Below are 15,615 nucleotides of genomic sequence, written 5' to 3'. Positions count from 1 at the left end.
CCTAAAAGTCCTGTGTATAGTTTAAGGGTTCTTAGTCATGAAAAAGTTTTACATGGAAGTGACAGCAAGAATATTTTATGGTCCTGGTTAGAGTTTTTTGTACAGCAGATTTTATATATATATATATATTATACTGTATATGAAACAATAACCAGCAAAACACATTTTCTGGATTAACACCTACAGGTTCTGAAGTTGCTCCTTGTAGAACTTCTTAGAAACCTAGAACCCTTGATTACAGACGAAATGGTGAAGAACCAGAGGATAAGAGGATAAGAGGTTGATAGAAAAATTTGTGGTGATACATTAGGCTTGTTTCATGTTAAAGATGACATTTCTCACTTTAGAGAAATGTAATATTATGTATATTATTAAAGCACAAAGGATGAGGATGATGATGATGATGATGATGATGATGATGATGCAGTTATATTTTGCAGACAGTTTTTGGAAAAATAATAAATGAATTCCCTAATTCACAGGAACTTTTGGAATGTTGATGATGTAAGTATTTTGGAGTGTTTTATGTGCACACTGTAACTGTACTGAACATCTTTATTAGATTAGTGTCGGAAACTAAGATTAGGAACTGAAGTTCACATCCACAGAGTAGTGCAAAAGAAGAAGAAGAACTGAAATGCGATAGTAAGGTTATGGTGCAGTATTAAATCCACACTGTACAGGTGCACAGTATCAGTAGTTTAGTATCTTGTATTTGGTTTGTTTAGTGATTTTAATAACTGAAAATGTCCCAAAGCAAATACATTAAGAATTGAAATGCAAAATTGAGTGAGACAGAGGTGTCTGGTGATGGAAAAGCTCGCTGAGACAATATGTGAGGGACCTTGAGAGAAGCCAAACAAAACAAAATTTAATTGGAATCCATCCTCATCTACATTGTATAGTCCCTTCAAGGGCCTTGCTCAAGGGCCCCAGCAATGGCACCTTCGTGGTCCTTGTGACCTTCCAAATCGTCCAAGGTCACCAGGAAGCTGATTATATCTTCATCATGAAGTTTATTCTATTGAACTGTTCACGGATGGAGAATGTGTAATGGTGACTGCAGCTCATTTGCATCTTCTTTTTTTCTGAGTGATTACTATCCACAGAAATCTCATGTATCTTCAGGTTGTCCATGTGGAGCATGAGACCAGGGCATCCGAATGGATCAGAGAGCTGGTGATGAGCTTTAATCAAACCTGTACGAGGTGGTCTCGTACAGGAGTCTAGCGCTGTTTACAAAATAAAACTTTTATTTATCTATTTTTACACACATCACCTTTTAAGATAGACTTTTTGATAAACACCTCATGTGTGTGTGTGATGTGTGTAATAAGATGCAGGAGAAACATCACAGTAGATCCAGATGTACAGATCAATAATGTACTGTAACATGATGGTATTAAAGTGCCAGGGTTTGGTTGTGGGGTGAAGGTTCACACTGAGTTCTTGGTCCAGCTGAAAAGTAAAAGCTCTTCATGAGGGTTTTGTGTGTGAAAGTTTCTGAAGTCTTCATGTTTTTGTAAAGTCTTTATGTTGAATGGACTTGTTTTGGAATCCTGGATCCCAGTGGTCATATTGGTGGATCCACAACCTTCTGATCTTCTCAATACTGGGATTCTGACGCATTCCTTTTAAAATCTCTTCCTCTAAACAGTTCAAGAGCTCGACCTCGCCCCTCGGAGAGAGAAACTTGTGCTGTTATTCTGGATTATCACTCCGACACACACCCACACAAACAGCAGATAATCAGCTGGGTCACGCACAGGGTGTATGATCTGGGAAAGACACGACTATGATGATGTCGTCCTGAACTTGTGTCTCCATGGAAACGTTGTCAATAATGTCACCGCTCCAGAAGTCGTAAGGCATTATGCAGGGCTGGGGAGCGTTCACGGCGTTTTATAACACGCTGATCCAACCCTAGTCATAAAACGACAACTTCTCTCTTGCATATCCTGAGTAACTGTGTGTGTGTGTGTGTGTGTGTGTGTGTGTGTGTGTGGTGGTCACGAGTCACGCACAGAGAGCGAGGTTGTATGCGTAAAGCCGCTGCGTTTTAAACAAAACATTTGACCAATCAGAAGCGACGCGACGGCTGCGAGCCTGCTATCTCCAACATCGTACATCTTCAGACCACCTGGCCCGAGCGCTCGGCTCGACTTCTTAAAATAAACTGAGCAGAGCAGATAAATGCTATTACGCTGAGAGATTAGGCCTGACAGGAGTGGAGCCGGAGCGATGAGGTGTTCCTTCACAGCACATGCGGCTGCTTCGTCATAAATTACATTTACAACCAAAACGCACTTTTTTACCCAAAATCTAAAACCAAGACTTTTTTCTTTACATACGTCCACCTAAAAAAACCTCAGATAGAAGGGTGAAGAAGGGAAGAAAGAAAAAGTAACTTTATTACTTTATATTAAAAAATGGAGAGAAAAAAAGTAAGAGGAAATAGAGAGAGAGAGAGAGAGAGAGAGAGAGAGAGAGAGAAAGAGAGAGAGAGAGAGAGAGAGAGAGAGAGAGAGAGAGAGAAAGAGAGAAGACTAAAGGGAAGAAAATATAACAAGTAATGGAGGGAAAGAAAGAGAGAGAGAGAGAGAAATGAATGGAGAGAGAATAATAGATGGAAGGAAAGAAAGCGAAAGATGAAGACAAACAAACTGATGGTGGGAAAGTGAAAGAAAGCAAGCAAGAAAAAAAATGTTAGAAAGTTGATGAAGAAAAAGAAGCGAAAGTGTGAAGAGGAACTGCATTCTACCAGCAGTGACATCAAATCACAATCAGCGTGAATTCTCCTTTAATCAATATCACATGATCACAGCTTTCAGCCAATCAGATCAGTGAACAGATTCTAGTCCAGAAATTCTCTTGTCAATTGAAATGTGATTTTAGATTTTTGAAGATTGTGTGTGTGTGTGTGTGTGTGTGTGTGTGTGTGTGTGTGTGTGTGTTGCAGGGCAGTGGGCAGTCCCCTGATCATGGATCCTAACAGTATCTGCAGGAAGACGAAGCGTTTGGGCAGTAAGCAGGCTGATCTGTGTCAGAACCATCCGGAAATCGTGACAGAAGTGGTGAAAGGAGCGAAGCTCGGAGTGAGAGAGTGCCAGTATCAATTCCGCTTCCGACGCTGGAACTGCACCAGCCACAACAAGTACTTCGGAAAAATCCTACAACAGGGTGAGAGAGAGAGAGAGAGAGAGAGAGAGAGAGAGAGAGAGAGAGAGAGAGGTGTGTGTGTGTGTGTGTGTGTGTGTGTGTGTGTGTATGAGAGAGAGAGAGAAAGAGAGAGAGAGAGAGAGAGAGAGAGAGAGAGAGATGCATTGAGGGTAATAAATTCCCAGAATACACTCGAGTATATGAGTGTATCCCATGAGCTCTGATCCCTGATTTTAATATAAAGACTGTAATCCTTTGTGTTTCACTCGGTTCTTTTAAATCGCATTCATCAAAATGAACAAATCTTTTTCTCGAGTCGTTTTGTTCATTTCGTTTCTTTGATCAGAATTTAAATAAAAAGTAAAATTTTCAGTAAGCAGATTCCCAACACGTCTACATACACGACTTTCACTGTAGTTCTGATTATGAAAATATGACGATGCAGCTAAGGACTAATTATGTCCGTCATTTTATTTTGTCACGTGACTCCCATACTTATTGTAAGAATAATGTCAAGATTCGGACAAAAAACTGATCTACTGCATTGTAAAGTGTCTATAGGAGTCATGTGACTAAAGAACGAACGACTCCAACCAGAGAACTCATGAGGTGAACAGTGGCAGTAATTTTTAGAAAAACAAGGCTATTTGGGATTTAGAATGGAGTGTGTTTGCCAGTAGAGGGCAGTGTGTATAACCCCCATGCCCTCAGGATCAGCGATCCAAGGGTCAATAAAAAGGACAGAAATGGCTGATGTGTATAGAAACAGTTGTGCTTTGGTTTCCCTGTGCAGAAAGTCAGTGGCATCATCATGAATTTGGCCCGCAGTAAGTTGACATGTTCTCACACGGGCTGCAACTCGACTCCCCACGGCGCGAGACTGACTGACTGCCTCTCCGAATGGAAATTAATCATAAATTCCTCCATGTCTAGAGGCAAGGCTTCGTGTCTATAAGTGCTCTTCTGTTTTGAAACGTTCGCGCAATTACGGTGAGACGCGACCATTAAGAGCGCGAGCGGCTCTGCCGAGGCAAGTCCACTTCCTGTTACAGAGGGTACGGGGTGCACAAAGGAGACTCGCATATTTCTGCTCCTGCACAAATAACCGCCAGTTGTTTTCCTACGCTATTCAAACATGCCAAACAGCACCGACACTGCCTCGGCCCGAGGCACTTACCTCGCAATGCCAAGATTCTCCCGCTCCTTTGCACTCTCGTTCTTTTTTCCGAGCTGTCACTGAATAAATCTAGCAGCACACGTGATAACGGCGCAGCATGCATTGTGCTGCATGTTACATTAATTTCTTTTTTATAGCACATTAGAGTTACAAAAGGACATGTATAAGATTTCTACATACATCTGGATGACCTTGCTGATGAGATCAAGGTCAAAGTTGATCTGTTAGTTTTGATAATGCCATTTAAGAAAAATACTAAATATTAACATGATTTTATCAACAACTAAAAAGGTATGGGTTTCTTATGATACTATAAACAAGTGACAAATCAAAACACCAAATATTATGGCACTTGCCGTCCAACACTTCCTCCGTCCCCTCCCACAACTTTACTTCTCACCAGCAAATTAATTCTTATTCAGTTCCCATTTCATCAGTGTGTGTAAATGTAAATTTACATTTATTACATGTATTAAATTTACATGTCAATGTGTGTGTGTGTGTGTGTGCGTGTGTGTGTGTGTGTGTGTGTGTATGTGATGTGACAGATATCCGGGAGACAGCCTTCATGTATGCCATTACCGCAGCTGGAGTGACTCATGCAGTAACTCAGGCCTGTAGCATGGGGGAGCTGCTGCAGTGTGGCTGTGAGGCTCCTCCCCCCCGACGAGCTGAAGCTCCACCCATCGTTGATGGGGCGTGGGATGGGGGCGGGGCATGGGAGTGGGGCGGTTGTGGAGATGATGTGGAGTTTGGCTACGAGAAATCCAAACAGTTTATGGATGCCAAGCGCAGGAAGGGGAAGAGTGACATCCGCACTCTCATCGACCTGCACAACAACGAGGCCGGACGCCTGGTAACCACCACCATTATTATTATTATTATTATTATTATTATTATTATTATTATTATTATTATTATTATTATTATTATTATTATTATTATTATTATTATTATTATTATTATTATTATTATTATTATTATTATTATTATTATTATAAATACAAATTTGCCATATCAATTGTGCGGGTTTAAGAATCATTTTGACCATATTTGGGCCAAATGCTGCTGGCACTCTAGTGCCACCACCAGGTCAGATTTGGGCCTAGTTTATGGTCATACAGTGTTACAACAAATTAAATCTATCATTTTCCAATTAGAGGCCCAACAGCTTAAACACTGAGCTACCACTTCCCACTTCTAGTTAGGTCAAGTTAAGTTTATTTCTATTGCGCTTTTCACTACAGACATTGTCTCAAAGCAGCTTTACAGAATGTAACAGTGAAGGTGAATGGTGTGTGTTTATCCCTGATGAGCACCATGGAGACTGTGGTGAAGGAAAAACTCCCTTAGATGTTATGAGGAAGAAACCTTGAGAGGAACCAGACTCAAAAGCAGAACCTCATCCTCATTTGGGTGACATCAAGAGTGTGATTATAGTCTTTAAACACTACAGAACACTGGAATGTGTGATTTTGAGTGATGATCTTTCTACAGTCTTCTACAGTCATTATGGTTATAAAACTAGGAGCTACTGAGCAACTCATAAAATAGCTCAACATTTGAGATCATCACAGATCCAACACCAGCTTCTCCATGCCAGAGCCTTTAAACACTCAAAGAGATCCAGTGTCCAAATTCCATATGATTTGGGATCCAATTGGCACTGGTACGTCTCTAGATGGTTCAGGATGTTTGTGGGCATCTACTTCTTTAAAGGTCCACAATCTTCATGAGGTGGGACGTAACTTGGGCTGGAGCAATCTCAGGATGCCTTGGGATGGGGAGAGAAAGAGAAGCAGTGGAGAGGAATTAGCGTAGCTGCTGTTCATGATATTAACAGCACAAGTTGATAATGTGCATGTGATCAGATGTTCTGGAGCACAAGGTTATGATGAGAGACGTGTTATGTGTAGAACTCGCTAAAAACATACGTCTTTAATCTGCACTTAAACTGGGTAAGTGTGTCTGAACCCCGAACACTGTCAGGAAGACTATTCCAGAGTTTAGGAGCTAAATGTGAGAATGTTCTACCGCCTTTAGTGGACTTTGCTATTCTAGGAACTACTAGAAGCCCAGAGTTTTGTAGGTAAGTAGCAGTAGTTTGTAGTGGATTTGAAACGTAACAGGAAGCCAGTGTAGGGATGAGAAGATTGGGGTTATAGGGTGATATTTTCTCGACCTTGTGAGAACTCTGACTGCTGCATTCTGAACTAACTGAAGCTTGTTTATTAATGATGCAGGACCTCCTAGGACCACCTAGTAATGCATTACAATAGTCTATTCTGGAGGTCATGAACGCATGGGCGAGCTTCTCTGCATCAGATATAGACATGTTTAATAAATAATAATTAAAAATAAATATTTCTAAGGTGAAAGAAGCAGTTTTTGTAACTTTTAATGATTTTTAAAAGACAAGTTGCTGTCTAAAATAACTCCCAGGTCTTTTACTGTTGAACTAGTGGTTACAAAACATCCGTCTAAATGCAGGGTGAGATGCAGGAGCTTCTGTATACTGGTTTTTGGGCCATTATGAGTCATCCAGTCTTTTAATTTTTTAATAATTCAATTCAATTCATGTTTATTTGTATTGAGCTTTTAACAATGAACATTGTCTCAGAGCAGCTTTACACAGATAATGTGGAGATAAAAAAATTAAGATGTTCTTTATAAGTGTAAGTTTGTCCCTGATGAACAAGTCGGTGGCGACTGTGGTGAAGAAAAAACTCCCTGAGATGCAGAAGGAAGAAACCTTGAGAGGAACCAGACTCAAGAGGGAACCTCATCCTCATCTGGGTTCCACCGAATGTCCATTTATTTCAGATAAAAGATGTTGAGGTGCAGTGATGGAGATCAGAAGCAAACTGCAGACTGTTGACATTAACTACAGTCCAAATCCATCCTCAAAGCTCCCGTTCTTACTCTGGAATTTTATGGAACCACCCAAGGCGTTAAAGAGAAACCATCACCAGCTGCATAGAGTCGCCTCCAGTCGAAGAGAACACTATCCAGAGGCAGGCCTGGACGAAGTGGGAAGATCCACGGAGGGAAGGGGAGCAGAAACAGTGGTCACTGGAACCTCAAGAGCATGTTTAACGAGAGAGAGAGAAGGATATGGATTATTGATGTATGAAAGTTAATGTCACTGTGCAGTTTGGACTCCGGTAAGACTCGCTATGGCAGCATAACTACAAGGGAGAACCAGAAGAAAACACCGACATGAGGATCTCTGGGATAAGAGACGACCCACCACACCATGTTATCCGAGCGAATTAAGCTTTATCGTCTGGTTCCGTCCGTTTTCGATGAGACCCCACTTTTTACCCCATGCCCGTTGTAACAGGAAGTGAAACTGGAATAATTAAAAGTCCTGCTAGAATCGGGACGCTGCTTCCAACTTTAATTTGTTTCGCATTTTTAGAAAAGAAATGCAATTTCTTATCTCCAATTGTATAAGAATATAGTATTTCTTCCAGTAGAGGGCAGTGTGTATAAACACATGCTTTCAGGATCAGTTGGCAAAGAACCAGTGGTCAGTAGAAGCACAGAAATGTATGCTTTTCATTTTGACATTTGTTGTGGTTTCAGTGTGCAGAGAGTCAGTCATGTCGTCATTTGAATGTGGCCTGTAGTGAGTTCTCACATGGGCTGCAACCTGGAAGGGAGTGAGTTTAAATCCCAAGCGGTCACTGATGGGATGCAGTTGTTCAGTGGTTAAAATGTTGGATCTCGTATCTGAAGGTTGAGAGTTTAAATCCCAGCACCACCAAGCTGTCCCTGCTGGGACCCTGACCAAGTCCTTTGCTTTTATGTTGTTTTGTATAAGAGCCTTAAAAGGAGCTTTTTTTTCAAAGTTTTTTCCGAAGCTTAAAAATTTGTGCTAAATTCTTCTTTACTTCAATCACTGGAAGTATGATGCCGTAAACACACCAACATCCGAAATTCAAGTGAATGTTTTGGAGATATTAGGAGAAGCAGAAGAAACCTTCAGAGCAGGCCTGGGATAGTAGCAGTATCTGGTAAACCTCAAAAATTAGGACGAAGACTGTGCTCAAGATAGCAGCAGGTGTTTGTAGCTCTCAAGAACTTCACACATGACATCATACTCATAGCAATCAGGAAAAAAATCCAGGAGAAAGATGTTTGCCAACTTTTAAAGTAGGACACAAAAGATATGACAAGCTTGCAGGTCTCAAAAGCAGGATCTGAATGTGTATAGTGTTCAAGAGGCTTCAAAGGGAATATGTGGGCAGAAGATTTAATTCAATTCATGTTTATTTGTATTGCGCATTTAACAATGAACATTGTCTCAAAGCAGCTTTACACAGATAATGTGGAGATTAAACGTAAATATGTTCTTTGTAAGTATGTTTGTCCCTGATGAACAACTGTGGCAAGGAAAAACTCCACGAGATGGCATAAGGAAGAAACCTTGAGAGGAACCAGACTCAAGAGGGAACCCATCCTCATCTGGGTTGCACCAAATGTCCATTTATAGCAGATATACAATGTTGCGGGGTTCAGTGATGATGATCAGAAGCAAACTGCACTTCCAAATCAGTGCAGCAGACCGCCGACACCAACTACAGTCCAATCCATCCTCAAAGCACCCGTTCTACTCCGGAATTACATGGAACCACCCAAGGTGTTGATGAGAAACCGTCCCAAGCATGAGAGAGAGAGAGAGAGAGAGAGAGAGAGAGAGAGACACAGACATGAGGGATCTCTGGGATAAGAGACGGCCCACCACACCACCATCAACAAACCTGAGTGAACACGTGAATGTGAGGGGACGACAGCATACAAATATCCCAGTTCACCAAACACTCCATATCCATGTTCCCTCCAGATCTGAGCCTTTACCTAAAAAAAAATCTACTGATTAAAGGCTTGACTGAATAAATGTGTTTTCAACCTCGACTTGAACACTGAGACTGTGTCTGAGTCCCGAACACTGATTGGAGGCTGTTCCATAACTGTGGGGTTTATAAGAGAAACATCTGCCCCCTGCTGTAGTCTTCATTATTTGAGGTTCCAACAAATAGCCTGCACCTTTTGATCTAAGTAGGCGTGGAGGATCATCCTGGTACAGAAGTTCACTCAGATACTGCGGCGTGAGAGCGTTAAGTGCTTTATACGTCAGTAGTAGTATTTTATAATCAGTGTGAGATGTAATTGGGAGCAGTGTAGATGATTAAAACAGGGCTGATGTGATCATATTTTCTAGATCTAGTGAGGACTCTTGCTGCTGCATTCTGAACTAACTGAAGCTTATTTCTGCACTTACTCCAACACCCAGACAGTAAAGCGTTACAGTAGTCTAATCTAGATGTTACAAATGCATCAACTAGTTTTTCTGCATCCTGTAACGACATCATATTTATCATTTTAGCAATATTTCTAAGGTGAAAGAAGGAGATCCTGGTGATATTATTCACGTGAGACTTAAAGGAAAGACTCGGGTCAATAATCACAACAAGGTCTTTGACTGCTGTACACACTGAAACAGAAACACCATCCAGAGATGCTTTGGAGAGCTCAGTAAGAGTGTTCGAGCTGTACTCACAGGTGCACTATCCAGCGAGAAGAAAGGGCATGCAGGTCTCAGGAGTGGAGTAAGAATGGGAAAACATGCTAGCTGACTTCAGGAGGATGTTTCAGATTTTTACAAGCAGAATCTGATAGGGTGGAGTGGATTTTAGAGCTCAGGAGCAGCATTTGAAACAAATCGTTTTATTTTTTCAAAATCATAATAGTGAGGACCGCAGTGAAAGGCGTGTGTGTGTGTGTGTGCGTGTGTGTGCGTGTGTGTGCGTGTGTGTGCGTGTGTGTGTGTGTTTGTAAATGTAACCCGAAATCCTCCAAACCAGAGTGTGATTTTAATAAAATCAGGTCTCGTTAATAAAAATAAAACCAGTTTGTGTGTATCAGAAGTTTGTGTGGTCCAATCGAAAGCCACTCTCTCGTTTTTCAGATCTGGATTCACTGACATCACCTTCTCAGGTCTGCTTATTGCAGACAGATCCCCTTACAACTAAAGACAGAATAAAGACAGCAAAAGATTGTTAAATGACACAGACACTACCTTACAGATAATTCTTTTAAAATGACGTGTGTGACCTTGAGCTCGTTGAGAATGAGATCGACAGGTGGGTGTGGAAAGAGCAGGCAGAGATGTGCAGCGGATTTGAGCTCTCTTTGAGATGATAATTATATGTAATGACATTCTTTTTCAACTGTACACCAAAAGAGTCATTAATCGTCAAGGATGAAAATGTTGTGTTGGCATTAATGGTTGGTTAATCACCTGAGGGAGGTTCAGGATTCAACTCTGCTGTCAGGTTCCATAAGCTCTTAAGTAGCTCAAGGCTTCAGAGAACAGGAGAGTGCAGGAGGGCAAATTCCATCTGATGTGCACCGTCTTTTAACACTTTAATGTGTGTGCGTGTGTGTGTGTGTGTGTGTGTGTGTGTGTGTGTGTGTGTTTAACTGCAGGCAGTAAAGAACTACATGAGGACTGAATGCAAATGCCATGGGCTTTCGGGTTCCTGCACGCTGCGCACCTGCTGGAAGAAGTTGCCCCGGTTCCGGGAAGTGGGCAATCGTCTTTTAGAGCGCTTCAATGGTGCATCAAAGGTTATGGGAGGCAACGATGGAAAGACGCTGATCCCTGTCGGACAGAACATTAAAGCTCCAGATAAACAAGATCTGATCTATTCAGCTGAGTCACCTGACTTTTGTCTTCCAAACAGAAAGACTGGTTCTCCAGGAACCAGAGGGAGAACCTGCAACAGTACAGCCTTGGACGTAAGTGGCTGTGACCTGCTGTGCTGTGAGCGAGGATATAAAGAGGAGGTTGTGATTTTGGAGGAGAACTGCCTCTGTCGGTTCCACTGGTGTTGCGTGGTCCAGTGTAAAAAGTGTTCAGTGCGCAAGGAACTCAGCCTCTGTCACTAAGTTCTAACCTGGTGGGCTAATGATTGTTCGCTTGGTGTTTGCATTCCCTCACCACCCCACTTGTCTGCTGAAGGACCGAATCACTGATTTCAGAACATTTGACTGTCTTTCTATAAAGAACAACTTCTCTCCTGATGTAGTTCCAGAGTGGAATTATAACATGAGCAGTTCTGGAATCAAGAGCATGAAATGTTCCAGAAGATAATTTAATCCTTAATAAAGGTTCCTTAAAAGCAAGGGATTCTAACACATTGGATTAAAAGCTGTCTGGATAGAGTTCCATTTTAATAACTAATCCATTGGAGAATCTAGAACATACCTGGAACACTTATGGCAGAGTAACCATCACATCCAGATGTTTCTGCTTAAATTCTTGACTTACATTTCAAACATTCTACATGCGCTGATAGAGATTTTCCACATTGACTCAGATCTGGAAGATACTTTGAATGCTGACTCATCTTTATGAACATGATTTTTTTATTTACTTTTACAAAGATCTCTGCCGTGGAATGTTGAAGTTCCAATTTGTTGCTGGTGAAAGATCTGGACTGCTTTGTCAAAGAACTCCTAGAATTCTGAACAAAGAGCACTGACATGATGTTCCACACATTTGGTTGACTTGCAAAATCTAAAATGCATGATCTGAAAAGGTTCTAGAGTACTCACTTATCTAATGATAGATTTGATAAAAGTGAAGAATCCAGAAAATGAACTGACTGCAGAAGACAAAAAAATCGAGTCTGTTCATGAAGTTCTAGATACATTTAAAAAAATCTTAAGTTCTAAAACATGGACTCTACTGATAGAGCTCAGGAACTAATGGAATATTACCATCCTGATTTTTCTACTCATCATTATTTTCATACTGTTCTCCGAGTTTAATTCACCAGATGGAGAATGTTCACTGCTGCCTGATATTCCAAGTGGAAATATTGCAACCTGTTCTCTTTAAATTCTAGATCACCGATTTTCCTTCAGAGCCTCATATTTTCTAGATTGTTCAGAAAGAGGAGGTTAAAGATACTTTAAATTGAATGTGTCACGGTTCTCATAAGAAAGAAACTCTGAACTGGAAGCCAGAGTGATCAGTGATGATGCAGAATGTAGATTTGGTTCTACCAGACAATGAACATTGTCAGATGTTCCATCATGCACGTTCTAATGGATCAAAAACTAAAACTCCGAGACTCTGTGAAAAAATCTGGTGTTGCAGTGTAAAGAATTTACAGCGTCAAAAAGACAAAGACTTTTATTTATACCCGATGACATGGCGACTACTAACAGAATGTGATGCCTCTGGAACATCCAAAGCACTTTGAATATGAGAACTATGCACATTGTACACTTGTGTTAAAATGTTTATATATAAATGGCTCTACGTAAAACACCCCATTTTTTTTATTCCTTTTATATTTTTTAGTTATTTAATACATAAACTGTTTCTTATGCACTGGCAAGCTTTCTGTTCATTTTTAGGTTTGATTTCAAAAGTTAAGCACATAGATGTTAAAGTTTTATTTGAAGATCCAGAATCACGACTGTCTCTCTGCAAAACATTCCCATGACCGTAGAAATTAAAATCATATCTTCGAATAAAGTCACTGCTACATTTTTCCTTTAAAGAGAAATTATATCTCGTTGAGATTGTTGAATGCAAAAGGATCTTTATTTAAATTCCCAGCTGGAAGTGACATGAATCTGATTTTACCTTTACAACACGGGTCTGATTTTTCAGAAACTTGATCTTTTCAGATTACGCCAGATTACGAGCCATTTTGGATCGTGGTTCCAGATCAGGTACATATCTATAAGTGTTTCTGAATAACGATCACTCAAATGCAGAACAGAAATTTACAGCGGCTGTGAAAACAGAGTCTCCTTATTACACATGCATGTTCCTTTAGTTTCTATGCAACAAACTTCTACCAGAAGAACTTGTGTAAGAAGTAGACCAGGAGAGACGATGTGATCAGACTCCCTCATCCTCACACTCACACATGGAGGTGGAAGATTAATGGTTTGGGGTCGTTTAGGAGCAGAAAAGATTCCAGAAAGTGAAAGGAATCCTAAACCAACATGGCTCCCATTCCATACTTCCTGCAGTTCTGTGTGGACTGCGGATCATTGAACTCTGTAACTGTTATTTAGAGAGTAAAAACTCATATGGAGTGATCTCTATGATGGAACAACCTGCCCAGTCACCGCACCTAAATCCTAGTGAACTGCTCTGAGATGAACAAAAACATCTCCAACTAGTGAAGAACATCATTGAGGCACGGCAAAGTATTTCATCTGAATGTTTGGAGAAATAAAGTGTCTGGATGCTGAAAGTGTGAAGCTGTTCTTCATGCTAAGGGAGGATTTTTCAATGAGAATGAAGTTCTGGACATTTACAGATTTGTTTGGTAAAAAAAAATGCATGTGTCTCTCAAATAGGATAAAAGACACGGTGTGTTGAAACTTCTGACAGGTTTTGTAAATATCTGAGACATGAATGAGGAACGGTCAGACTGGCATCACGTGGCTTTTCCCTTTGTAGTTGTACCTACAATCTCATTAGCAGTGCCATTTTTCTAGCATCAGTTCTGATTAAATCCAGTGGCAAATGATTGATTTGATATTTGAAGAACTGAATCTTCAATAGTGTTCAGAACAACTGCCTGAGAAACTAAGAATAAAAGAGTTATGAATGTAAGTCTTCACATGTAAAGATCTAAAAAACAAAACAATAAGAGCATTCTGCAATAAAACTCACGATGACTGGAGTGTTATCCTGCAATCAAACATCTACCATGCCTACGCCATCGACACAAAATATATTCATTAAATGCAATGGCGGCCCGTGCATTTGGTACCTGGGCCTTCAGTGGGGACGTACCCAACTTAATCCACCTTTTAATACCACCACGTCACAATTATAGAAACCATCAATACTGTACATAAACAACCACAACTGTGCACCTACATCATCTGAAGCAGTTCAGACTTAATATTTGTGACAAAAACATAAAATTTTTTATTAAAAGTACATTTATAATGTGCAGCACCCCTCAGAGGCTGTAATCCAGTGGTACGGCTCGTATTCACTGGTCTGGAAGTGGAGAACAAACCCTTTCCCAGACTGAGACACGCTAGCTAGTTTCGGGGTTGGTGACCTCCTCACCATGTCTCGCTTTTCTTTAAAATAGATTTTTTCAAGTATGTCAGAGACCAAATCAGTTTCTCTTCCTCCGTAGGTATAATAAAGTCTAACTCAGATGTATGTATATGTACGTATGTATGTATGTACAAATACTAGAATTTAGGTTGTAAATGCAGGTCAGAGCTTCTGATAGTGTTTAGACCAGCAGAGAAGATTTACTGACCCTGACCACCCGACACTGATTAAATGTGACCACCTGTATGTTGTTGATGTATAAACCATTTCTTCTGCAGGGGAATTTCCAACACTGAGGATCTTATTGAATCATATGCTGTTTTGAGTTTCAGTTTACTAATAAATCAGATGGAGAACATATACACAGAAGAGTAACCATCAAATCCAGAGGTTTCTACATAAGATTTTTGACTTTACTTTCTAAAAGTCTTTTCCAAACTCACTCCGACCTGGTGGATACTTTGAATTCTGGCTCATTTTTATATACATGATTTATTTATTTACATTTTAATCTTAATTCACTTTTACAGAGATCTCAACGGTGGATTATTGTCATTGTTGGTGAGCTTGTGAACGATCTAGACTGCTTTGTTGAACTCATAAAAGTCTGAACCAAGATTACTAGCAAAATGTTGCACACATCAATTGAGTAAATCAGATACACAGAAATGAACGGAGATATCAGGATATAAGGTATATGCTTGTTTGAACATCTCATTCCATATTTAGTCTCCATTTGCTATTAAAATAAACTTCACTTTTCTGGGAAGATGTTCTACTATATTTATGGAGATTCATTTAGCTATAAGAGTGTGAGTAAAGTCAGGTACTGATGGAGGTGAGGAGGCCTGGGGTGCAGTCAGTGTTCACATTCATCTCAAAGGTGTTTAACAGGGTTGGAGCTCTACAGCAGTAGATGGAGCTACTTTGTGCACAGGGGCATTTTTACAAGATAATTTTCTCTGAGATGTTCCACTCTGAAGCATTGTGCATTGCTAATACACCAATTTCTAGAATTTGTAAAGAACAAGTCCAAAATACAGTGCCTTGGGAAAGTATTCGGCTCCTTGAACTTTGCGACCTTTTGCCACATTTCAGGCTTCAAACATAAAGATATGACTGTCATTTTTTGTGTAGAATCAACAACAAGTGGGACACAATC

The 15,615-nt window shown here is 40.3% G+C and overlaps 1 protein-coding gene across 2 annotated transcripts in view; it reads left to right on the top strand.

The window, feature by feature from the left end:
* The window catches only part of wnt6b (wingless-type MMTV integration site family, member 6b), a 28,403-nt gene extending 15,510 nt beyond the window's left edge, over positions 1–12,893 (top strand). For both annotated transcript variants that reach the window (XM_083536101.1, XM_083536102.1), the window contains exons 2-4: positions 2,960–3,180; positions 4,885–5,192; positions 10,832–12,893. In XM_083536101.1, the coding sequence (XP_083392227.1) occupies positions 2,960–3,180; positions 4,885–5,192; positions 10,832–11,293 (991 nt within the window). In that variant the 3' untranslated portion in view covers positions 11,294–12,893. The remainder of the gene's footprint in view (positions 1–2,959; positions 3,181–4,884; positions 5,193–10,831) is intronic.
* Positions 12,894–15,615: the final 2,722 nt, after the last annotated feature.

The sequence above is a fragment of the Silurus aristotelis genome, assembly GCF_946808225.1.
Source record: "Silurus aristotelis genome assembly, chromosome: 3".
Taxonomy (NCBI): domain Eukaryota; kingdom Metazoa; phylum Chordata; class Actinopteri; order Siluriformes; family Siluridae; genus Silurus; species Silurus aristotelis.
Note: the sequence above shows the minus strand (reverse complement) of the source record. Positions and strands in the feature narration are given on the sequence as shown.